Here is a 26,394-nt window from a genome sequence, read left to right as displayed (position 1 = left end):
TTAGTTGTAACGTGCATCTGCAGTGTTAATGATTAATTGTGCGTTTAATGTCAATAAATGTGTTTTTGTTCGCTTTTGATGTTTATACATCAAATTACAAGAATGCTGCGGTTTTATTGCTGGTTGTTGTGTAACACTATGGGCTGCTAGCTCATTTGGATACATATTGCTGCCATATTGTTTCCTGTCATTAGAAGAACCTTTCGTGTTTCAGTAAGTAACTTTTATCTGACCATTGCGATACTCAGCGCGGAATGTTGTAGATTTAAGTTTATTTCTTTACGTTTTATTGCTTTTCCGCAATGCTACCAAATCACAAAGTTCTTTCTGGCGGAAAATTAATAATGGGAATTTGAAGTTTTATTTGGAAAATTATCAATAGGACATTTTACTTAACTTCTTATCTTCGTAAAATGAATATATTTGATGTACCTAACATTTGACAATCTGTCAGCATAAGAAATCAGAATTACATTAATCGAATTTTAATTTTTAATTAATTTTAATACTTAATCTAAATTCCGAGATGGCAGTAGTAGGTAAAAAGATAAAAATAGGAAACTAGACTTGAATTGTTTATTTCTGTATTCGACAGCAAACGTGGGCATTCGACAAGAGAATTGTGTTTGTTTTGAACACAATTTACACTTCCTTATCGCATTAGCCGCGAGGAATGCAACGCATGAGATTCCCCGTATTCTAGTTTTTTTTAGCCGGTATCGTGTCTATTGCAATTCGCGTACAAGGTCACGTGTCATCGACACACTAGTTTAGTGCATCTATTGCTTTTACTTACGGGATTCATGCAGCAGGTACTGGGACAGGAACTGTCGCGTCGTTGTTTGTTTATAATTCACTTATATTTTTCGTTTAAACTTCTGCGTCGTTCATTAGATTGTATTTACGTAGTTTTTTTTATCACGTTCCACCGCGTGTTGCAATGACACAAGATCGCGTTTTAATCCGCTCCTCTCTACCTCTTTTAAATTGCTAGATATTCGCAATCGAAGGAAACTCTCAAAAAATAAAATGTCAATTTTTAGCACTTTTAAACACAATTTCAAATTTCTTACACCCCGAATTTTAATTAGTTTATTATTCTTGTCTTATAGAGAATTTTACAAACTGTCATAATCTTTGATCGGCTGGGCGCTAGCGCTTTCAGTTTAAAAGATATTTGCTACCGAAAATTCTCAAAATTACATGATGCTGCATATTTTGCAATTAATCGCAATTGTACAGTTGAGCCTTATTCGGTGTACTGTAGCAGGGTAGCGATACAAGTGACTCGTGTTCAGGATACCGTATGAGGCTAGCGGTAGATGTGACTCCCTTTCAGGGCACCGTACGAGAGTAGCGGTAGAAATGACTCGTGTTCAGGGCACCGTACGAAGCTAGCGGTAAAAGTGACTCGTGTTCAGGATACCGTATGAGGCTAGCGGTAGATGTGACTCCCTTTCAGGGCACCCTACGAAGGCAGCGGTGGATTAATGTATAGCTGACTCTCATTGCTCTATTTGCCCATTTTATCTTTGAATTTTTTTTATATTTTAAATTTCCAATTTAACTTGCCTATCTTATTGAAAATTTTCCGTAGATTAAGAATTTTCAATCCGCTCCTCTCTATCTTTTTTAGTTTTTGAGATATGTGCAATCGAAGACCTCTCAAAAAATGAAAATGTTCACTTTTTAGCACTTCTAAACACGATTTCAGAATCTTTACACCCCGAATTTTAATTATTATTTAATTATTTGTCTTATCTTATAGAGAATTTTCCAAACTTTTATTGTCTTTGATTGGTTGGTCGCTAGAGCTTTTAGTTTAAAAGATATTCGCCACCGAAAAGGTCGCGTGCCATCGACGTGCCGCATTGCGCATCTGTTGCTTTTACATGCGGGGCTAACGCAGCAGGTAAAGAGTCTTACTGTGAACTGTCGCATCGTTGCCTGCAAAGTTTCGGCAAGCGATATCGATAGATTGCAGCCAGTTTCGGGCCAGTTGCTAGAGTATATAGACGTATTTCGCGCGACGCGTATCGTTTTATCGGAGTTCTATTTTCTACATTCGCATTATATTCGGTCATCAATTGACTTAGGTGTAACATGCGTCTGCTGTGTTTGGTGAATGATTAATTGTTCGTTTAATGTCCGTAAATGTTTTGTTTTTGCTCGCTTTTGATGTTTATATTTCAAATTACAAGAGTGCTGCGGTTTTATTGTCGGTTATTGTGTGACGTTGTCGGTCAATCCGATTCATATTTCTGCCCTGTTGTTTCTCGTCGATATGAGGTCCTTTTGTGCTTGAGTAAGTACCTTTTATCTGACTATTTTGATACTCCGACCTTAATGCTGGTTTTTCTCCGATGTGTGAATATAATATTATTATATTGTGTCATAGAGTATAAATTAAAGCTATATTCCGATTTGATAGACATTATTAAATTGCTTATGATTGGTATTTTCATGCAATATCAACTTTGTTGCATATTTGATAAAATGTGTTTTGAATTTAAACCGGCCGTTACTAGATAGTCAGTTAGATGGCACTCGCGTTAAATATTGTTTGTTGGTGGTAGTGAGTGCACACCGTGTCCGTGTACGATCACGAGATTTCGCACAAGAGATAAGTTTGTTTACCTGCAAATATCCAATCTTTAATTCTTGGAATACAATTACATCTTGCAGTTTATATTGGCATCGTAAATTTAAGCAAGTATTCTTCAATTCTTAAATCATGAATGTAACTAACAATTTTACATTAGGTGGAATAGTCACTACATAGTATAAAGTAAAGTCGCTTTTTTTCCGGTCCCTTTGTGAGCTTAAATCTTTGAAACTACGCAACGGATTTTGATGCGGTTTTTTTTAATAGATAGAGTAATTCAAGAGGAAGGTTTGTATGTATAATAACATCCATTAAATAGTGGAGAAGTACTGTTATTTTTGAGGTTTCTAATGTGATATCGTAAATACAAAGTTTTCGATTATTCCCGTCTGCTCTTTGTGCGATGCTTCGTAGCTTCCCCCTCCAAGCATAGACGTGTGTATGTGTGTACGTGTGGGTTGAAGTTGACCGGTAGATGTTTTTGTTTGGAGAAGGAAAGTCGCTTTCTCTGTCTGTCCCTTTGTATGCTTAAATCTTTGAAACTGCGCAACGGATTTTTTTAAAATTGCGGACGTAGCGTTTGCGGACGTAGCGTTTGCGGCCGTACAGGCCGGCCGCCCGGTGCGGCAAGAGCGTGCCTATAAATAGCGCGTCTGAGGCCGCGGTTTTCCCTGTAGCACTTTGAATTTAGCAGCGAAGATATTCCAAAGACAGCAGGAAATCTTCATGGTATAGGGAAAGGTGGATAGTTTTCCTCCAAATTTAACGCGTGCGGGCCACGGGCAGTAATGAATAAATCAAAACTACTGGATCGATTTTAATCACATAGGCTATATATTTTAAACCCGTGCGAAGCCGTAGCGGGCCGCTATGTTTTTATATACAACGTTCACAGTTTTTCTGTAGTGTATTTAGTATCAGTATTGCAACCGTGCGAAGTCGGGGCGGGTCGCTAGTTTATTATAAAAATCACCTTTATCTTGTTTTCTGTGTTTGGGTGCACCAGTAACAAACAAATTAAGGTTTCTTTTGACGTGATAACGTCTTTAAAATCGTTTTAGTCGGGTGACATGTTCAGAAACTTGTGTCGCGAGGCCTCACGAGGCCGATCGCAGGTATACCCCCCTCTCGTTATAACCAGAGAGAGACGGACCGATCTCCCGTCTCATCTCGAGCGCTGCCAGTCATTCCGTGAAACTTGTGACGCGGAATCCACGCGAGCGGAGGCAGGCATAGCGTTCGAGTGAGTTGACCGATCTTCCGTCTCTCTCACTCTAGCGGCATACAAACGAATGGAGATTTTCTCGTGCGGTTAAGTTTTCGTTGAATGTTTTAGGCTCCCCGCACACTACAAACTTTTTATCGGCCGATAAAAAGTTTGTAGTGTGCGGGGAGCCTAACAGTAAAACAAAATGTGAAGTGCAAGTGAAGTGTTACAACAATTGCAACAAACAAAACTTATATCACCAATAAGACGTTATCACGTAAACATCTCGATCGTAAACCTACTTTACAAACAACCATTTTTATTTAACAATCAATGTGGAAAATCGCAATGTGCCTAAGCTTGACCAGATTGTTATAGACCAGGCGTTGAGCCAATAGTGAACCACTTCTTTTTTTATGTATGATTTAATAATCATCACAACTTTTCATCAGTCTACAAGTTTTAAGTACCTATATGAAATGTTTTTGTTTTAACTTATATTTTCTTTTAATTTCAGTGCTTGCCGTACCTTTGTAATCCAAAGAGTGCTATATTGGTAAGTTTATAATTAGACTAGCTTTAACCCGCGGCTTCGCTCGCGATGAATCCATCAAATAAATATTAGAAATCATTATACATAGTTGAAACGGATTGATAGAAAGAATGTATATTTCACTGCTTGGCTAGGATTATCTATGTGAAAAAATTACTACATGCAAAAAAGTTTTTAATTTTAGATGGAATGCTAGATGGCGTTAAAGTAGTCAATTAGCCAGATGCAGAGGAATTATTGGCTAAACAATTTCTTTATTTTATTTAAAAAATAATTTTTTTATTCAATAAAAAAGTAGCCTATAACCATTCGGGGACCATCGGGGACCACTAAGAATATATGTACGGATTTGATGTTGACGTAGCTGTCGGTAATACAGTGTGATGGTACTATAGTACTTAGGTGTGAGCTTCATTGCTGGAATGCTAGATGGCGGTAAAGTAGTCAAATAACCAGATGCAGATGTATTAGTGACTAAACAATTTCTTTATTTTATTTTTCCACTATGAATATGTGTACAAATTTTCATGATGATCTGTTAAGTAGTTATTGCGTGAAAGCACGATAAACTTCAGGACATACGCATTTATAATATTAGTAAGGATTATATTATTCGGTTAAATTTTTTATAACTTTTCACTTGCGTGTTGAAATATAACGCGAATTAAGGGTGCCGTGTTTATTTTACTTGATAATATGGAAAACTGATCATATCGTGGTAAATTTTCAATTTTTCTTGGGATTCTGATTGGTTTTAGACAAGATTAGCAAAACTTCGTCCAAACTGCCTCAAAAGAGCCCTTTATTTTCATTTTCCAATTCTTGCCGTGGAAAAGGGGTCATATTTCGCGAACCATAGTGATATTTTAGTTATTTCTTCTCCCTCTCATTACGCAAGAGTCCTTTTTGAAGATACACCTTTTCACCCATGGTGAATTCGATCGTAACTATTTCAAAATGGGGATCAAAGTTTACCCTTTTTGTTTGCATTTTCCAAATCTTGCCATGGCAAACGTCTGGAGATGCAGAATTAAATTCTCCGTCGGGTGGTATTTGTTTGTGGCAGGAATTCGACCTGCAACTTGCGAAAATTTGCATTAAAAAGTGATTATTTCACCATTTATCGTGAAATATTTGTATTTTTTCGCGTTTGCACGTAATCTTGGCGACTCAATAACTTTAATGCGGCATCTAGAGATGCAGAATTAAATTCTCCGTCGGGTGGTATTTGTTTGTTGCAGGAAATCGACCTGCAACCCGCGAAAATTTGCATATAAGTGTTATTTTTCAACCCTTTTTCTTGAAATCTTGGTATTTTTTCGAGTTTGCACACGATCTAGGCGGCGCAGTGGTTTCAGCGGAACATCCGGAGATGCGGAATTAAATTCTTCGTCGGATGGTATATAATTGTTGCAGGATTTCGACCTGCAACCCGCGAAAATTTGCATATAAGTGTTATTTTTCAACCCTTTTCTTGAAATATTGGTATTTTTCGAGTTTGCACGCGATCTAGGCGGCGCAGTAATTTCAGCGGGACGTCCGAGAGATGCGGAATTAAATTCTCCGTCGGGTGGTATTTAATTGTTGCAGGAATTCGACCTGCAACCCGCAAAAATTTGCATATAAGTGTTATTTTTCAACCGTTTATCGTGAAATATTTGTATTTTTCGGGTTTGCACGCGATCTAGGCGGCTCAGCATAGTAATCCGTTTGCCTTCATTTAAAAGATAATTTGTTACCAACTACACCCGCAAAATTTGCATATAAGTGTTAAACCCTTTTTCGTGAAATGTTTGTGACTCAGAACATAAGATATACAGTAAACTACGAAGACGGGGCGTCCGAATAAATTAAATTATTTGTCGGATGGTAAATTAAATTGCAGGAATTTGACCTGCAACCACTTATGACATCTCAAAGCCAATAAATTTTTTTCTTATGTCGAGAAATATTGAAAGTAAAAGTTGGTTTTGTGTATGTTGGTTATTTAAACATTGTGAAATTTTAGTTTGGTTGTCTTAACTACGAGTTTATCAGTTTGTGTATAAACAATTTTTTTTGTTTGACTGAAGCGTATTATCGCTACGTACCAGCCTTGTACCTGGCTAAGCGAAGCGCACACGGCAGTCGTTTCACCGCGTGGTCCGCGTACGTGTCTCTCTGATCGCCATGCGTTTCGGGGTTTTAATTGGATTAATCGTCGTGTACGTTTTCGAACATCAGCAAAATATTCGCAATGTCTTGTTTAATGATTTGTGGCGTTTAGAGTTTTCTTAAATAAGTAATAAATGTCTATTAATCTGTGCGTGTGTTTTCAATTGATAGAATATATTTGAGGATATAAAATCCCCTCATTAATGCATAGGTAGGTGTGTAATTAATTTTTTAACCCAAAGTTACGCCGGTTTAACTTAAATTGATTATTCTATTTGAGTGATATGAAATTTGCATGTATTGTCTTGCAAATTACAAACACGTGGTAGGTAGCATTTTTATCAGAATTCGTAGTTCCATTTCTCAATTTAAAATGGATGATTTAATTAATACAAACACTGTTTTAAAAAAGTATCTGAAGATTATTAAAATTAGCAATATTCATATGGTCGACTACGCTCATATTGCTGTTGCACGTAAATGTTTTTAATCGATTTGCACTCCTTAGCATCATTAAATTAAGAAGTTTCTTGTTGTACTGGTAAAACCTTGTAGGTTGAATAGTTTTTCGTTTTTAGAGTTTCCGTATCTTAATATTTACAAAAAAATAGGTATTTTTATCCTCTCTAACAACTGTATTGCTACGCGCCGTCGCTTGCCGTCAGCTGATTTGAATGTTTTCCGCCGGATATTCTATCAATTTATGATGATACTTCACTCGTCGGTTACTTTATGCAGGTGATGCATCAATTAATAAATATACATTCACAATATGTTAAAATGTAAGTGTTTGATTTTCGTACCATCTTTTTGCTCAATTGCCCGATGATTTTCGGGTAAAATCTTGGATTTTATATTAAAATATTGTTGTTTATTTGTAAATTTCTCTCTTCATGTTGTGCATATTAACTCCCTTTTTAGTTTCTAAAGTTTTCTTTTTGTAACACCATGTATATTAGTTTTCCTAACACGACGTACAAAATCGCCGGTATTTGTGAGTTTTGAGTATTCTTTGTTTCAACTAGAAATTTTATTTTCTGAAACACCCTGTATATTCATTTTTCTTTGTGTCCGTCAAAATTTTGATGTAACTTTTGTTTCTAGGGTCTTGCTCATTGCCCTTTGAATTTTCTTTTTGTAACACCCTGTATATTAGTTTCCCTGATCGTCGAGTGAAAACGAGCGAGGTTTGTAGTATTTAGAGTTTTTTGTTTGCACTTTAAATTTTCCTTTTGCAACACCCTGTATATTCGTTTCCATTTTCAATCACGTAGAAAATTGACAATTTGCTAATTCCTTTATCTCGGTAAAACTTTACTAAGTGGTACTTTCTTATAAGTGCGCGGCTAAGCAGGTCGTAAGTCCTGTTTCAATATGGCGACATGTATTTTGTTGACTTGTAAAATCTGAACTTGTATTTTATTATTAATAAAGAAATGTTAAGAAATATTATGTCTTATACTTTGAATGTCCCCCTTCTATCATTTCAGGAACAGGTCTCTAAGAGAGTTCCCTCTCTCAGGGGATGATCCCCACTATAAAAATTGTTAAGGTATCCTGTATGATTTGTGTACTCCATCTTTCATTTCAGCCACAGGTCAGAACTTGTAAGAATATTTTTAAGTGTCCCCTCTCTTGAGATGACTTAAAACTTAGAAATATTTGAACAAGACCTTATAAGGATTGTCCATATAAGGAAATCCCTCTCTCCGGGAGTGATCCCCCACCATAAAAATTGTTGATATGCCTGATAATTTCGGGGATGAAGCGCAGAGACATCGTAGCTGTAGGATGGGCCGGGAGCAATGGAGGCATCGAAGCAGTGGGCGATCGACCAGAGCGCCGGAGGCGCTCTGGGAGATCGACCGTAGACTGTCTTATAACGACACGTGCCAAAAAATTTAAAAATTTCATCCACCCCTGTCGCTCTTTCTTCTATCTCCTCCTCTTCTCTACTCTGTTCTCTTCCTTCTGTCTTCCTCTTTTCTCTGCTATTCCTTCTTCTACTTCTCCTATTTCTCTGTTCTCCGTTTCTCGACTTACTTTCTTACTTCTCTTATTGCCTTCAGTTGTATTGCAACTTCTCATATATTTCGTTGCAATTTATATATGCAACCCAAATTACACCTGTTATTTTTATATTTGAGAAAAATGCCTTCTATAACTGGGGATCGAACCACCGATCTAAGGTATAGCAGCATGTGCTGCACACCTGAGAGCCGCGCGGCTTTCTTATCAAATACTATTCGTTTCTTCTATTTATGTGTTCATATCCTATGATAATAATACAACAACATACATATACTATACCGCACTATACTATGCCGTACTATGGTATACTCTTAGAGTTGAACATGACTTAATGCTAATCCTGAAAACGACTAAGTAGGGACACATCTAAACAAGAATGTGAAATTAAATTATCCTTTATTGACTGAATCATTTACAATTATTATGAAGCAATAATATGGTGCCTGTAAGATTTAAAAAGTTAAATAAAAGTAAAATTCTACTTGATGTTACTTACTCCTTTGTTCTTCTATCCCTAAAGTACTAAAGCGCACAAACACGTTTCCGCAAATTGTAAGTTAAATTGATGATACGCACTTCTTTACTATTCCACGCGGACATCACAAATGGAAAACTTGTACTCACATCAAACACATAGCCACCCGCGCAACATATCCGACGGACGCCACGCACGCACCGCAAAGGATTACTCAAATCACTCGTTGTGCGCTACATTGGGCTGTAAATCTGCCGATGGCCAACCAATTCTAGTATTACTACAGAATTAAAATATTAAGAAACGCGTAAAATCGTAACCTTGTTTGATTAATGAATAAAACACGTGCGCACCACGAGGCAGCGCTCAACTGACTAAATCGGACTAAGCGGGTAAGAGAATTGATAACCGATCCGCAGTTGGAGGGGCATTCTTCTACCTGCGCCCGATAAAAATGCTATTACAAATATATTGCAAATTATAAAATAAAGTTAACAGTTTACAAACAACATTATTTGGAAGAAAGGATTTTAGTTAACGCTCTGTGGAAAAATACCACATTTGTGGATTCCGCTAGTATTAAACACAAATAATGTATATAACAATGGTATACAATTTGAATACTTATGAAAGAATGGTGGTTCTACGACATCGCGTTCGCCCGCAAGACACCTAAAGCAACCGAAAATTAAAGCGATCAAAAATCGAAGTTTAGTTATTTTTCGTTTTGTTAAACTTAAAAGTTATGTATAAAAGTGACGTGTGCACCGCAACTTTGTGCGCCAAAAACTAAACAAACATGAAGTAAGATTTCCAACCAAATCGAATAAAAGCGCCATCTGACCGTGGCGGAACCAAACAAAATAGATAGCTGACACGAGCGCCATCTGGGCGTAACGGAACAAAATATATTAGATTAAAATATATTGATAGTGGCACCATCTACTTTTGGGACCACGAACTTGAAATAAATTACTACGAAATCTGTAATGCGTCTGCTAATATTTAAAATAACTAATTTAATTTACATTTCAATGTATGAAACATGAAAATTATTTACAAAAATAAGAAACAATTTCAATACTTACAATATCATAATAGGACCAAATTAGTTATGAAAATGATAAACAAATTCAATACTTACAATCAGATGAAAAAATCGTTGTCGTAGAACATTCCGTTCACCCGCTAGGCACCTAAAACAACCGAAAATTAGCATATCGAAGCACAAAAATGACATTTTCACTGGTTTCCTGTATGCTAATCACACAAGTTATTTATGAAAATGATAAACAAATTCAATACTTACAATCTGATGAAAGAATCGTTGTCCTAGGACATTCCGTTCGCCCGCTAGACACCTAAAACAATTCCAAAATTAGCATATCGAAGCACAAAAATAACATTTTCACAGGTTTCCTGTGTGCTAATCCCACATATTATTTATGAAAATGATAAACAAATTCAATACTTACAATCTGATGGAAGAATCGTTGTCCTAGGACATTCCGTTCGCCCGCTAGACACCTAAAACAACCGAAAACTAGCATATCGAAAATCAAAAATGACATTTTCACAGGTTTCCTGTGTGCTAATCACACAAATTATTTATGAAAATGATAAACAATTTCAATAGTTACAATCTGATGAAAGAATCGTTGTCCTAGGACATTCTGTTCGCCCGCTAGACACCTAAAACAACCGAAAATTAGCATATCGAAGCACAAAAATAACATTTTCACAGGTTTCCTGTGTGCTAATCACACATATTATTTATGAAAATGATAAACAATTTCAATACTTACAACCTGATGAAAGAATCGCTGTCCTAGGACATTCCGTTCGCCCACTAGACACCTAAAAGAACCAAAAATTAGCATATCAAAGCACAAAAATGACATTTTCACAGGTTTCCGGTGTGCTAATCACACAAATTATTTTTGAAAATGATAAACAAATTCAATACTTACAATCTGATGCAAAAATCGTTATCCTGGGACAATTTGTTCGCCTGCTAGACACTACAACCAAAAATTTCCCCCCACATGTGAAAATCCCACTTAACCACCCAATTTTCAACTTTAGATAGGTTACAAACGCAACTTCAGTAACAAACTAATACAACCCCACGGAGAATTTAATTTGACATCACGAGACACCGCGGGGAAATTTCTAAGCCGCCTCCCTCACAAGCTATTCCGAAAAAACTCCAACAATTTCGCTCTTCATGTGAAATTCCCACTTAACCACCCAATTTTCAAATTTACCAATATTGCAGGCGTCACTCCTGCAGCAAACTAATACAACTCGACGAAGAATTTAATTTAACACCTCTGGAGACGCCCCCTTCGCGAGTTAAAGCTAGGCAACAGTGCGGCAACTATCAAATACCCTTATCCGCATTACTACCAACAAATAAGACGCAAAGTCATCCAATTAACACAACAAGCAATAATACGATACAGTAAAAGTCGTGAGACGATTAAATGTGTAATACAATGTAAACTCTTGATAACCTTTTTTATAATGACGTAGAAATACGTACAAGAAAATTGATTTTGGGGCAAATGACTGGATGAGTTCCTTAAAACAACTAATCTTAGCAAGTATCGTTATAAAGAGTTTACACTGCATGTTATTCCACAAGCATTCATCAAATTAATTGTCGAAAAGTCCCTAAAGATATACAATTCTAATTATCAGAGAAACTAAATTTAAATCATATTTAAGAATAATAATACTAGACACGGATACACAAGTTTTAAAAATGTTGATTTACCGCACGTAAATATATAAGAATGTTCACAACAATAACAAGACAAGATGTTTCGTTCTAACCCGGCATACGATATAAATGTAAGTACAAACGCCTAACGATGCATACGCGAATAGGTGAATAAAACAGAGACAACAATTTCAAAAAATAGCAAATAGCTATATTCACCCAACGAGAAACGAACTTTAAAACCGGCAAACCTTGCATCTACAAGCGACAGACAAAAGTACTAGTTGGCTAAAAACTGTAATTACAGGCTTGTTTGGTAAATAAACTGTAATTGCGTTCTCGCAGATTTTATCTGTGGTGTAACTGGAATGACAAGCGCGAAAAATTTAATTGAACAGCTATTTTCATTAATCTTCTTCGTTGAATGCGAAATTAAACGACGTTATGTTTATTTAAATTTTTTGAGGGCAAGTTTACGAAAATGTTAAAAATGGCCGACTTTAAGGGGTGATTTTCAGGCTCTTTGCGTGTGATTTCCGGGGGCGGCGGGGGTCTATTACGTAGAGAAACTATCGCGAAATCTGAAAATGCAAACTACATTGCAATGGCGCACACGGCACACGAAATATTGAGCAATTTCCACGGCAAGTATACAAAAATGTTAAAAATGACCGACTTTTGGGCGCGGATTTCAGGCCTTTCGCGTGTGATTTTCGGGGGCGGCGGGAGTCTAATACGTAGAAAAACTATTGTGAAATCTGAAAATGCACACTACATTACAATGGCGCATACGGTTCACGAGATATTGAGCATTTACCACGGCAAGTTTACGAAAATGTTAAAAAATGACCGACTTTTGGGGGCGGATTTCAGGCCCTTCGCGTGTGATTTTCGGGGCCGGCGGAGGTCTAAAACGTAGAAAAACTATCGTGAAATTTAAAAATGCACACTACATTACAATGGCGCACACGGTTCACGAGATATAGAGCATTTTCCACGGCAAGTTTACGAAAATGTTAAAAAATGACCGACTTTTGGGGGCGGATTTCAGGCCCTTCGCGTGTGATTTTCGGGGCCGGCGGAGGTCTAATACGTAGGAAAACTATCGCGGAATCTGAAAATGCTAACTACATTGCAATGGCGCACACGGTTCACCAGATATTGAGTAATTTCCACGGCAAGTTTACGAAAATGTTAAAAAATTGCCGACATTTAGGGGCGATTTTCATGCCTTTTGCGCCTGATTTCCGGGGGCGGCGGGGGTCTAATACGTAGGAAAACTATCACAGAATCTGAAAATGCTAACTACATTGCAATAGCGCACACGGTTCACGAGATATTGAGTAATTTCCACGGCAAGTTTACGAAAATGTTAAAAAATTGCCGACTTTTAGGGGCGATTTTCATGCCTTTTGCGTTTGATTTCCGGGGGCGGCGGAGGTCTAATACGTAGAAAAACTATCGCGGAATCTGAAAATGCAAACTACATTGCAATGACTCACATGGTTCACGAGATATTGAGCAATTTCCACAGCAAGTTTACGAAAATTTTAAAAATGACCAACTTTTGGGGGCGGATTTCAGGCCCTTCGCGTGTGATATTCGAGGGCGGCGGGGGTCTAGTACGTAGAAAAACTATCGCGGTATCTGAAAATGCAAACTTCATTGCAATGGCGCGCACGGTTCAAGAGATATTGAGCAATTTCCACGACAAGTTTACGAAATTGTTAAAAATGACCGATCTATGGGGACGGTTTTTAGGCTCTTTGCGTGTGATTTCTTAGGGCGACGGGGCCCTATTGCGTAGAAAACAATCGCGCTATATTAAATTGTAACCCGCATTGTATTGGTGCATACGGTTACCGAGATATTCAGAAATTTCCACGCAAGTTTTAGAAAATGTTAAAAATTATCTACTTTCGGGGGTGGTTTTCAGGCATTTCACGTGCGATGAAAATTCAAATTTAGAGGCGGCTTAAGATACATTTGAACTCTTTTCACTACATAAATTAAATGTAAAACAAGACTAGTTATCAAAGCAATACGGTAAGATTGAAGGTAACCTGAATGTACTAACAAAACACCGATAACCAAAGCCAGAGTGTCTCTACTCCAAACAATACATACAACAATTCTATAAATCTGTCTGCGCTCCGCGAACGTAAAAAGCAACATCATAGCAAGAAGTTATGAATATTTTATAGCCTAGATCATGAATAAGTTAAAGAATTCTTTACCTTCATATTAATAGATCAGCACAGACGGGATTTTGCCACTCACGTGCGGATGAACACAGAATAACGGGCGAAATCACGAACGAAGTTACGATAAACAGCCACAAGACGCAACCACCGAAGCTAGACTAGAGTCGGCATCCCGTGTAGCCCCGAGTATGCGTGGAAAGCAACGACAATGCGCTTGGAACATGCGCATTCAACGCGACTTCAAACTTTAATTCAAACATCACAAATAAACCATATTACTGAATAGAAAAACAATTTAGAACTTTGCAAGAATGATTTGAATAAAAAAACTCTAATTGTTTATTTTGTTTGACCTATTACCTTATATACAGTTGTATTTCCGCTGATATAAAATATTCGCTCGCCACTTCTTTCAATAACATCAACGCATCTAATTGGACCAAAGTCCGCCGGAAGTAAACACTGTTTAGCACAATCGTAAGCATTAAGTAAATCAAACTGATTCCAAATTTTCACATTGTAAAAAAAAGTGATCCATTTGAACAACCAAAAACCAATGTGTTGCCATATAAAAGTATCACATACACAAGCGATTTAAATATGTTCCAAACGTCGAACCTTTTCTGATTCGGCTTGCTTTTATCACTGAGACAAACCAGTTCTAATATTTCTTGTTCTGTGTTAGTAACTGAAAAGAAATCCAGTGTTCATGGTAAAATTACATCACAAAACTATATACTTACAATAATACACTGTTATAATTATTTCATTATGAAATATCCACGAATATTGTCGACATTTGTTGATATTCTCCGGTTGGAGACAAATATCTAACTTTTTATCTATACATTGAAGTTGCACAGATGCATTCTTCTCTTGTTCTTTGTAATAAATTAGTTTTAACGTATTATTGAATAATACACAACACACATCATCAGATAGGGATGTTTTTTGTACACCAGAAGTGTTATTAGGCAACCAATGACTCAAAGAAAATGATGTAACAATTTTATAAGCTTCAGAGTTAGTTGAAGTATTTGTAAAGATTTGTAATATCAATAAAACGTTATTTTTTGTTACCAGCGAGAAGTAATTTTTATAGGCACTAAATGTCCTTGGGTAGAATTGATTTCCATATACAGCAGGAGATAATAAATTGTTTAAATCATGGATGTAAATGGCGTCTTCATAAACTATTACAATATCACTAACAATTGAAATTTTAGTGGAATCTGTAACAATTTAATATTTATAAATTAATTTCGATTGCATATTCAATTTATGTACCTGATATTAAATGTATTTTTAAAACTTCATCTTCATCATCCCCAATACTCTGAAATACATTTATACAAGACCCATTCTTGTCATAACATTTAACTAACCCATTAGCTAATCCTACTGCAATTAAATTACCTGTAAACAAACATTATAATAATGTGTATAAAGTACAATAATATAATTTTAAAAACCTATAACTGCAATGCAAGAAACATCTTCTTCTTCCTTTATGACGTGCACAGAAGAAAAATTAACATTTTCTTCAATATTTTGCCAACTAGCCCAGTTTATATACAAATCAAACCAATATTTTGAATCTTTACATGTCCCAATCCACTTTTGTTGATAATCTTCCAATTCTGACTTGGTAATGTCTTGAAAACAATGTTCCTACAACATTAAAACAATATTAAAACAATTACAGCTTTAAATATAAAAATTTACTCTAGCCACATGAAGAACCACTTCTTTCCAGACAGGATGTACCTCTGCAGCTATTTTTAACGTTTTATAATCAACATACCACAAAATATGTTCTATTACTTCCGGTGGTAGCATAACCTGTTTTATAATATATTGATTTATTTTAAATCCTACACTTACCGCCATCTAGGAATATCAAATACTAATTAGATACTGATTTAAACTATCTACAAAAAAAAACATAGATAAATGTTTTATTATATAAAATAATTTAGAGTAAAATCAGTGTAAACGTTTTTTGGTGGTGATTACGTGTCACCACAAGGATTCATGCATACACGGCAACGACAATAACAAGTCTGATCCGATTTTAACGAAACGTGGGATCCTTCATACGTTGAAACACCTTCATAGTCATCTTCATCCACAGTATCTAGTTCCTCATCACATAAAAAAGGTATTAACGTCGGAGGTGGCTTAGGTGGTTTGGCAGATATCCTGTCGACGATAATCTTCTACGGGTCACAAGATTATAGGCACACTTCAATATAAATGAATTCCTCACTTATTTAAATATTCTCACATAAATTGTAAAGATTATTGCGCATACTGTCACTACGATGGCAATTGGTAAGTAATGATATCCATGATCTAGTCCTACAGACTCAGGAGGATTCTTAAAACCAAACCGAATCAACTTGAAATGTAAATTAATTAAAAATAAAACACAAAAAACGAATAGAATTTAGTTACCAAGGAATCTATGTATGTTGGTTCAACTACTTCTGGTTCCAACGGTATAATCCATTCCAACCATGTTGAAAACTAAGAATAATAAATTTAATAACTTAAATTCTTATTGGAAAGTTTTCTTATCTTACAGAACCAAGTTGTTTTGCAGATTCGACGACAAACTTCATGACATCTTGCGCTTCTGCCGCTAGTGGGTATAAATATCCCAGGACGTGATGAATACACAAAAATAGAGTAAAAATTTCTACATAAAACATACTGCAGTATAAACAGCGCGTATGAAGTCAATAATTTTTGACATTATACGAAACCAGCATACTTTGATTGTTTTAATTTGTTTATAAACTTGTTTAACTACATGAACTGAATGAAATAAATTCAAAGTGCTAACTTATGGTATGCAACCAGCATTACACCCATCTCCCTTTTACAGGTTAATTTTAATTGGGATTTTACGTGTTTTACTTTGAAAGTCTTCCAAAAGCTGAAACTTCTGCAGGGAAATGCCTAAGAAAAAAACCGGCCAGCGTAAAAAGGCTGAAAAGCAGAAGTTGCGCCAGAAAGGCATTCGAACTGCACGCGAAAATGTCGCTTTGGCCGAGCATCCATGCAATGCTTTGATGGAATGTGAAAAGTGCCACAAGTATGTAATACAATTACTAAAATTCGGTAAATTAACTATGTATTTTTGTTTGTAGGAAGCAGAAAAGCCGTGCCTTCTGTTACTTTTGTCAGAGTGTTCAAAGGCTGCCAATATGTGCACAATGTGGCAAAATTAAATGCATGTTAAAAACAGGAGACTGTGTTGTAAGACATGCTGGAGTTTATACAACAGGATTAGCCATGGTTGTAAGTACTTTATAACTACATATTTAAGCTATGGTGATTATATATTTCTTTTTAAATATCCAGGGAGCAATTTGTGATTTTTGTGAGGCATGGGTATGCCATGGCAGGAAATGTCTGCAGACACATGCATGCAGCTGCCCATTGCAGGATGCAGTCTGCGCTGAATGCGAACGCGGTGTTTGGGATCACGGCGGGCGCTTGTTCAAGTGCTCATTTTGTGATTCTTTTCTCTGTGAAGATGATCAGTTTGAGCATCAAGCAAGTTGTCAAGTATTGGAGTCGGAAAATTACAAATGTAAGTGTAAATCAATCAAAAACTTTTAAAATACAATTTTGAATTATCCAGGTCAAAGTTGTAACAAAATGGGTCAATACTCCTGCTTGCGTTGCAAGACATGTTACTGTGAGGACCATGTGAGGAGGAAAGGCTTCAAATATGAGAAGAACAAAGCGATTCCGTGCCCGAAGTGCGGATACGATACATCGCAGACTAAAGATTTGAGCATGTCAAGTAAGTAACTCAAATTCTTTAGTAATCCGAACTAAAATTTACTTACTTGTTCATTTTCATAGCGAGAAGTCACAAATTCGGCAGGCAAGGCCAATCGACCTATTCGTACGGTGACGATGAGGAAGCTTACGGTGAAGGTGATGGTGCGTCGTACAGCTATGGCGGCTATGGAGGTAATTACGACGATGATGACGATTTCGAAGAGGATTCCGATGAAGATGACTCGGATGAAGACGAATCGGAGGAGGAATCCGATGGCGACGCTGCCGGCGAAGAAAAAAAGAAATAAAACTGTAAGATTACTAAAAAATTAGTAATAAGTATCCCAATACTTAAATTAAATTCAGGAAGTTTCATTTTATGACAGTAAGTGCATGTTAGCGCCATCTATGACCCAAACATTGAGTTATTCGTATGATCCCTGCACAGCGCAAGTCACTGATCGGTGTGAAACTAGTTACACACAGAAAATGAACATGGAGCTTCACTGCTTATACATATTCATTTGACCAACTAGTCATACTGCCCGATTTGAGCTTCTTTTGATTTAACTCAATGCCTACTGTTTTACACTACCAAAAAAACACCAACGACACAAACAAATATTTTATCGCAGTGCCATCTCTATGCGAATTATGTTAATTGCAATCATGATAGAAGACAGATTAAATTTTAACATAAATCATTCTATTACTTCTTAATCATACTTGAACAAAACGTTCAACAAATTTTTGAATAAACTTTCTTCCATCATTGCAAATATATAAAAAGGCAACTTAAACATAATAAATAATGTTGCAATATAAATATGCGCGCGACATAATCAAAAAAATCCTAAACTCTCCGCTCATAATAACCATGCTAAAACGAATTCTTGAAATCCCAACAACTCTTAATCAATATTGCCGATTCTTTTTGGCAGGTGGCGCGTCGTCCTCATCCTCGAACATCTCGTAGGCATATTCCGGCAGCCACTTTTCCAATTGCTCATCAAAGAACTTCTCCAGATTGGAAGCATCGCTGTACACTTGCGAATCGACCTAAAATACAATTATTTCATTTGTAACTGCATATTGGTTGATTATATTGATCGGACTCTTACAGCGTTGAAAAGTCGTGCGTTTTTGAACATCAGACGCACATCCTTTACTAATTCTTCCAGAGATTTATAGTGTTCCGTGCGATTCCAGTCGAGTTTCTGTCGGATTGTGTCCAAGGCAATTGGCGATGTTATTACTTCATGATATGCTTGATTCTTGCACATGGAAATTAATTAGTTAATAATTAAAACAAAAATTTTGATTTTTTTCACTTACTTCTTGCCCGATAATCTCTCTAAATGGTAAACTGAGTTCATACTGACAGTATAACTCTAAAATAATCCTCTCGGCGAGTTTCCGTTGACGTGGCGAAAGATCATTATCAACTCTATCGCCTGTATCCGGAATATCAGCAAAGTTTAAACAAAGCAAACACTGCCAAGTATCACTTTCTCTGTAAAAAAAAAATTAAAATTACACTTGTAAATTATAGATTTAATTGTAATTTTAAAAACTTACTCAACACTTAAATTAGGAATGTGACAAAACTGATGGAAAACCTTCGGGCATTTGTCACAGCACACCAATTCGCCACCATCCATACACACAGCGCACCAGTCTTCATTTGGATCATCTTTTTCCAAAGTTTCATTGGCTTTCTTTCCACCTACATCTCCGGTGGAACTATCCACGTGTGGCGAACTACCTTTCGCTCTATTCTCAGCCAGGACTTGCACTCCATTCGAATCCAACTTGGCAATGGTCGCCATTAAATCATTAACAGATTCTTCACAGAATTTATCCAGACTTTTTTCTGGATTAGTCTAAAAAACATCCATTAAATTATTAAAAACTTTTTTTTTTTTTAATTTGTAAATAATTACATCGTTATGTAGATAATTCGAATTCGGACTTGGCGTCTTCGGATTGGTCGACGTAACAGAGGCGGCGCTATGCTGCGGCTTCAACATAATCTTATAGTTGCTATTGAGTGTCGGTGTGGCAGGCATGTACTTCTGCGGAGCCGCGCCATCAGCATTCACTGCCGCTTGCGGAATATGCCACTTGCCACCAGGTGGCATTGGAAAATTCGGTCTATTCTGCTGCATGTGCGCCTGCGGGTGTGTCCCATACGCAGGCGGTCGCTGCGTTGGGTAGGGATACCGCGCGCCTGTGTTATTCATCGGTAAAGGCCCGCCTTGTGCTGCTGGCGGCTGTTGTTGTTGCTGTTGGGGGCGGTAGGCGGGGCCCTGCGCACGATTCTGATAGTGCTGGACGTATTGCGGCTGCACGGCTTGATACTGATTCGGGCCGGTCTGAATATACACGGCGTTGTTGCCGTTCGGTTGCAAGAGAGTACGCAAGTTGGTTTGAGGGTGCGTTGATGATGATACCTTTAAAAGATTACGTGAGAATTTGATTTTCTATAAAACAATACTCATCATCAACGTGACGGAAAATAATTGATATTTATTGAATTGAAATTGAACTAAATCGAATATTGCAATAATGTTGATTGAGATTTGACTGCTTGTCAATTTTGTAAATGTCGTTGCAGTTGATGTGGAAGCGCACTAATGTGTTTGCGTTTAAGACTGCCCGATGGCAAGTGCTAGTAAAACCAAAATAAAGAAACAGAATCAGAATTCGAAATTCCGCGCGACAGGCGTGTGACACTCACCTGCTGATTCATAGGCGGGCCAGGCATGCGCGCATGCATTTGGGGCGGCATATTTGGCTGACGTAATTGCTGAGGCGGCTGTTGTGGTGGCATATGTGGCACACGATGCATGTGCTGGCCTTGTGACAATCGACTCAACGCATTCATCGCGCTAACTTGAAGCGCACCTTGGAAATTAAACAAAAACAATCAATTTATTAGAAAAGTTTCAATATTGCCGACTAGGCAACCATCAATACATGCATGTATTAATGGTTTGCCGACTAGGCAACCATCAATACACGTATGTATTAATGGTTTCCTGTATTTAAGGCTCTTACCATGAACTTGTTGCTGTTGCATTTTTGATAGATTCTGTATCGGCGTCTGATGCTGTTTCATTTGCGAATGTCCCATGTTATGCTGCTGTTGCATCATTTGGTTCTGATTCTGGACGTTTTGATATTGCTGTTGCATTTGATAAGGCGCCATCATTCTTTGCTGTTGCTGCTGCTGCTGCTGAATATACGGATTGTTATTCATTTGTTGAGGTATTGGCGGTCCTTGTCCTTGAGGAGGTTGCTGATTCGGCACGTGTGGCACATGAGGGCCTGGCTGGCCGGGCAGACCAGGCGATGGGGAATTTTGCGGTGTGGCAATTGACGGCGACTGCGAATTCGCAGGATACACACGTCCGTCCACGATTATCTGACCGATTCCACCGATAACTAATCACCAAACAATTCAAATTAAAACAAATCGTTTACTATAAGCGGAAATTCGTATTTTACCGGTGTCTAATCCTGATTTAGCATTGATTAAATTTTAAAAAATCGTTATTAACACGGTTTTGATAAGAATTATAAAGTTTTTACCTTTTATAATATCCGAAACTTTCTCCAGAGCCAAATCAATCCGTACTGGAATTTCTGGGTTGGGAATATCGGCCCGGCGTGATTTAATTCGCTGCAGGTGGTTCGCCAGGTGTCGCTTTGAGTATAGAAGAGCATTATCATTACCAAAATCGAGAACATTTCGCGTGAAAAGTATACAATGATCAGTCATTTGCGACAGGTGATCGAGCGCCACTTTCTTCTCATCTAAAGTTTTATGTTTCGACTCGCTTATCTCATTTAATCGCGAGACAAGTTGTTTTCCACGCTGAGTTATCGTATTTGTTAATCTAAACATAAGAAAAAACGCATAAAAACTCAAAATTTTTCATTTTTTGATAAAATTATCACATTACCTAACAACTAATTGTGTAATTTGTTGAACCAATGATTGTTTCTTCTCGTTGATCAATCCCTGACGGTCATCTATTACTTTCATTGCACTTGAAAGTAATATTCGCTTATAACTACAAAAATATCAGTTAAAAACCTAATAAATGACCACATCAAATAAATATTATAAAAATAAATTACAACTCACCTAATATCAGTTAACATAGAATTCAGCACCTTTCGACAATCCGCCGCAATTTCATGCGTGAATTTATACTTATGATCGCGATGTTCGGTGAGCTGACAATCGCGACACGTCAACTTGTCGCAGTTCTCACAGAACAGCGAAAGACGCTCATGCGGATGCATGGAACAATACAGCGGAGTCTCACCCGTATTGCCGCCGGTTTGTTCCTGAATACCTTCGTCCTTGTGCTTGATTGTGTGATCCTTGGTGATTTTTAGCCTCTGGTGTGCTTGCACGCAATTATCACAAATAAATTCCGAACAATCCACGCACCAACTGGACGCTGGCGCTTCATCACTGCAACTACTGCATTTTATATCATCAAATTTGTTGGCATCATCTGAAGAAGCATCATTGAGGAATTGATTCTCAATGATATTCTTTGGGTCCATGTAAAAGCCACAAATTCGGCAGTAGACTTCTGAAAATTGATAAATTTATAAGAAATTTTCATTAAAAAAAAAAGTAGATTTTGTTTTTACCTTTAATATCTTGTTGTGGGTCTTGTATCTCAAGCAATTTTTGATCAATACAAGGCCCACATGCATTATGTAAGCACTCGAGGATTTTCGGACGGTCTTTGCTGGTGAGAGTGATCTCACAGAAGACACACTTGAAGATATACCCTTCTTCAGTTGGTGTGGTAACACTTTCAGCAGGTTGCACACCTTCATCATCTTTATGACTGGATTGGCCTTCACCTCCATCAGTCTGCATTTGCATCTCATCGGAAATGTACTTAGCTTCCTCCCTCTCTACCCGCATTTGTTCGTTTTCTTCGTTGCAACCCTCTGGAGCCTCAAGAACACCTTCACTTTCTTCCACGTTACCAGCTTGTTGTTCCTGCGCGTTGTGTGCGTTTTGAGTGTCTATCATCTCAACATTATATTCCCGCGCTTCAGGCAGCGGAGAGTCTTCGAAGCAGGACGCGGGTATATTTTCCAAAGGGATCAACATTTCGTTATTCAACAGCACCTGTTCAGCCATGGCGAACGCAGAATAACACCTTGCAAGATGCACTTTTATTTGTTAATAGTCTATCACTAGTTTTACGTCGAACTTCACTGGTTCGCGCACTGTGCGTAAGAGTTATCATTGATAATAATATAAATGATCATGTACGCGAACGCGTTGTGTTTATACATTGCAACTTAAAAAATAAGCGCTCGAGCGAGAAGGCCGACGCTTAACCGCGAACGCCATTTGCAAATATTTTTGACTCTTTTTTGACAGCCCTCTTAATCTTATTTGAATCTCATTTTCTATGAAATACTTACACTAAAATGTAGTGAGGTAATAATTATAACTTGTTATTGTTATTTATTATTGCTATAAACGTAAACTGTAATATGTATTGCCATGACATTTACTTTAATTAATATAATTTGAAACTATTGCAGTTGGCAGATGTCAAAATGGGCGGCAATCAAATACCGTTCGTACACTCGTGTACTATCGTCTAGTCGACGCATGCGCAGCACCGCGACAAACAGAAACATCGTGAAATATTCAAAAATCAACCCTCGGCAAAATTTCCACATTGATATTTTGTAAAGATTGCAATAGAATCAGACGACCAATTGATAAGATTTGGTCAAGATTGAGTAAATCGCGCGCGCCGCCGACAAATGGTGGGGCGCGCAGCGCGTATCTCTTCCGTTTCCTGCCCAAATCCTGCCCTTCCAGAGATACATACAAGCCAACACAGGCGACGAGCGTTTGACAGCGCGGTGTCGGCGTTTCTGAGTACACAGTACATGAGTGTGCTTCTTGTCCAGTTACCAGCCAGCCGCGTTCCGCACGTCTCGCCGCCACACATCGCCGCAGGCCGTTCAGACTCGCTCCCGTGTGCAGAGGAGGACAATTTGCGTGAAAAGGCGCGATCGTCGCGTGTGCACATCGACCGCATCCGCTCAGCTCGAGGCCGAAGGAATAGAATGCCGTCGGCGGCCAGCGTCAAGATCGAAAAGCCGGCGGGTGCCGCGACGGCCGACAATGGTCTCGTCGACAACGCCAACGTGACGCCGCTGCGGCAGGCGATCACCGTCGTCGAGCACAAGATACGGAATCTGGAAAAGCGCAAGGTAAGCCGCCCGGACAGCCTCCATGATGACACATGAAGCGCGTGCAAAAACACGCCGTGTGCGTACACTGTTTGTATTCCGTCGTGCATATCGCTCCGCCATATTTCGCTACGTTTTTTTCTTCTCACTCTGACGCATACCAATTTCATCATATCATGCGTCATATTTATGTTAGGTTCACCAAGTTAGGTTATGTTGAAAATTTGACATTTGTATTGATATTGTTACAGTCAAAATTAGAATCCTATAAAGATCTCCAAAAATCCGGCAAGGATCTAAATCAGGACCAGAAGACCGCCATCGCCAAGTATGACGAAGTAATTACCACGCTCGACTTTGCGAGAGACTTGTGCAAACAGTTCCTAAGCATTGCTGTGGTTAGTGAGAAGGACGACAAGAAGAAAGCACGCAAAGAAGCGTTTGCAAGGAGTCAGGCTGAGTTAACCAAGGTTAATACTTAATGTTTTCATGGGAAAACAATAGATTTACTTGAATATTGCTTGTCTAGGTCCGTGAAGTATTATTAATTCAAGATGCGCTCTCGAATATGGGACAAGAGGTAATCCGAGACGATTTCCTAAACGCTAGAAATGGAGCAGCTCAATTGACGCAGGCAGATATCAAGTGAGTTCTTGTTTAGAATTATACTCATAAATATTCATTACACTATGAAATTGTTTGTTTATAGATTATTGGATGATTATTACACTGTGGTGACACCGAAACATGAAGCCGGCGACCCGACGGCGTTCATGCCGCAAGTGCAAGCTGCCGCTGAGCATCTACTTGCCGCCATTGACGGAAAGAGTAAAGAAGTTTTCGGTTCAACATACGCGAACGTCAAGGAAGTGATTGGTAAGGTGCACGAGAGTGGATACCTTGACCAGGCTGTTGAAACATATGATGAGAACGCGATTGAACCGGAAATGTTGACGGAGACGCCCGCTGAGCCTGTAATGGAGCAGCAATTGCTGCAGCCTGTCATGGAGGCACCCATGTTGGCCGCGATGCCAATCGTAGAGCAGCCACCGATGCAACAGCAGCCCATGCAGATGGAGCCGCCGATGCAGCCGGTGGTTCAGGCACAACCAGTTCCTGACCAGCAGATTTACTACCAGCAACCACCTCCTGCGCCTCAGCAGCGACCCATCGCCGAGGTCATCGGCACTGGGAGTTTCTTCTTTTTACAAGACTCTGAGTTAGACACGCCGCCAGAACAAATACCTTCGCAAACATTCACAAACCAGACTTATGTGGGCGCACCGCCACCACCGATTCCGATGCCGCCGCAATTCCACCAACAGTATCAACCGAATCCACAAGCCCCGCCGCAACAACCGATGCCTCCTCAGCAACAGCAGCAACCACCCCAACAGCAACAACAGCAGCAGGTTCAGTCTTCGCCGCCGATGCCAGCGCCACCTATGACGAAAAAGAACGGATACGGTGATCATCAACCTGAGCATCAGCAGGATGAGGTCGTACGGCATCGCGGGAATAATAATCGACACCATCAGCAGCGCTCGAACATCACTACGCATCATCAGACATTTTTCGCCAACAACAACGGCTACAATCCACGGCCTAACCGGAATCGCAACAACGCACCTAGACTAAACAATCGACAGAGCAACAACAACCAGCAACAGCCACCACAATAAAAGCGACGAAGTAAACCAATGAAGAACACCACCTATTTGGGGACGGATACAATGCGTTGACTCGGCTATATCTCAATCGCGTCATTTTTCTCACTCACTTTAGCTACTCGTCCGACATTTTAACGCTTGAACAACGCACAAGGTGATTGACGACTCCATAAATTCAATGCAAGATCAAACGACAAATCTATATACCGAGATGTGATTTTCACGAAGCAGCAAGAAAGTCAATTTAAAACTAAATATAACACTACTCTATGACTAGCTAGGTTTTAAATTGCCAACATACGTTTTATTTAAATGTAATCGCAACCATTTAATTACAATTTAATTATTTGCCCCCCATTTTGTTTGGAGACTTGAATTTCTAGAGTCGAAGGTTGGTAAAAGGTTCGCCTGGCGTTATAGTTTCTCGGAAATTACTGAAGCAGTATCATTGATTGTAAATTCTTTACCATTTCCAATTATTTTTATATGCCACACACTGGATTATGTTCTTTAGTTTGTTTCGATTGTAAATTCTTTCGCATTAGCATTTAAGTTCTCTCTTTATAATTGATTGGAGACTATGAAACACTTTAGTCGTCAAAATAATTGAAAGAAATATTTCGAATGCAACTCAGCCGTCGCATCCAATAAATATTTTCAAATTCTACGCCGTGGAATGTTTGTAAACCTTTGGAATTCCAAGCAATGTGGTTTATC

The 26,394-nt window shown here is 38.3% G+C and overlaps 3 protein-coding genes across 7 annotated transcripts; 2 read left to right on the top strand and 1 right to left on the bottom strand.

The window, feature by feature from the left end:
- Positions 1-15,898: 15,898 nt before the first annotated feature.
- On the bottom strand, positions 15,899-23,156 carry LOC135791521 (E3 ubiquitin-protein ligase TRIM33-like). 5 transcript variants are annotated; one of them, XM_065301920.1, is made up of 16 exons: positions 22,427-23,156; positions 21,906-22,365; positions 21,721-21,831; positions 21,347-21,654; positions 21,263-21,274; positions 20,813-21,199; positions 20,493-20,659; positions 19,696-20,205; positions 19,331-19,635; positions 19,088-19,265; positions 18,874-19,026; positions 17,818-18,811; positions 16,540-16,598; positions 16,412-16,483; positions 16,224-16,355; positions 15,899-16,173 (listed from the first exon to the last, which is right to left on the bottom strand). In XM_065301920.1, the coding sequence occupies exons 1-12, from the start codon at positions 22,929-22,931 to the stop codon at positions 18,668-18,670; spliced, it is 3,240 nt and encodes a 1,079-aa protein (XP_065157992.1). In that variant the 5' UTR covers positions 22,932-23,156; the 3' UTR covers positions 15,899-16,173; positions 16,224-16,355; positions 16,412-16,483; positions 16,540-16,598; positions 17,818-18,667. The 5 variants fall into 5 exon arrangements, with proteins under 5 accessions (XP_065157992.1, XP_065157990.1, XP_065157994.1 ...); XM_065301918.1 differs by having other exon boundaries at positions 16,242-16,355; XM_065301922.1 differs by having other exon boundaries at positions 16,224-16,334.
- On the top strand, positions 16,825-18,884 carry Noa36 (zinc finger protein 330 homolog Noa36). The gene is made up of 6 exons (XM_065301924.1): positions 16,825-17,054; positions 17,110-17,260; positions 17,324-17,555; positions 17,607-17,771; positions 17,834-18,064; positions 18,694-18,884. The coding sequence occupies exons 1-5, from the start codon at positions 16,915-16,917 to the stop codon at positions 18,058-18,060; spliced, it is 915 nt and encodes a 304-aa protein (XP_065157996.1). The 5' UTR covers positions 16,825-16,914; the 3' UTR covers positions 18,061-18,064; positions 18,694-18,884.
- Positions 23,157-23,619: 463 nt separating the features above from the next.
- LOC135792426 (caprin family member) lies at positions 23,620-26,344 on the top strand. The gene is made up of 4 exons (XM_065303053.1): positions 23,620-24,028; positions 24,259-24,477; positions 24,537-24,652; positions 24,717-26,344. The coding sequence occupies exons 1-4, from the start codon at positions 23,702-23,704 to the stop codon at positions 25,687-25,689; spliced, it is 1,635 nt and encodes a 544-aa protein (XP_065159125.1). The 5' UTR covers positions 23,620-23,701; the 3' UTR covers positions 25,690-26,344.
- The last annotated feature ends 50 nt before the right edge of the window (positions 26,345-26,394 follow it).

This window comes from Atheta coriaria, unplaced genomic scaffold (assembly GCF_025399875.1).
Source record: "Atheta coriaria isolate IRGN ID8LTWV9N9 unplaced genomic scaffold, Caltech_Dcor_3.1 hic_scaffold_5_pilon, whole genome shotgun sequence".
NCBI lineage: Eukaryota > Metazoa > Arthropoda > Insecta > Coleoptera > Staphylinidae > Dalotia > Dalotia coriaria.
Note: the sequence above shows the minus strand (reverse complement) of the source record. Positions and strands in the feature narration are given on the sequence as shown.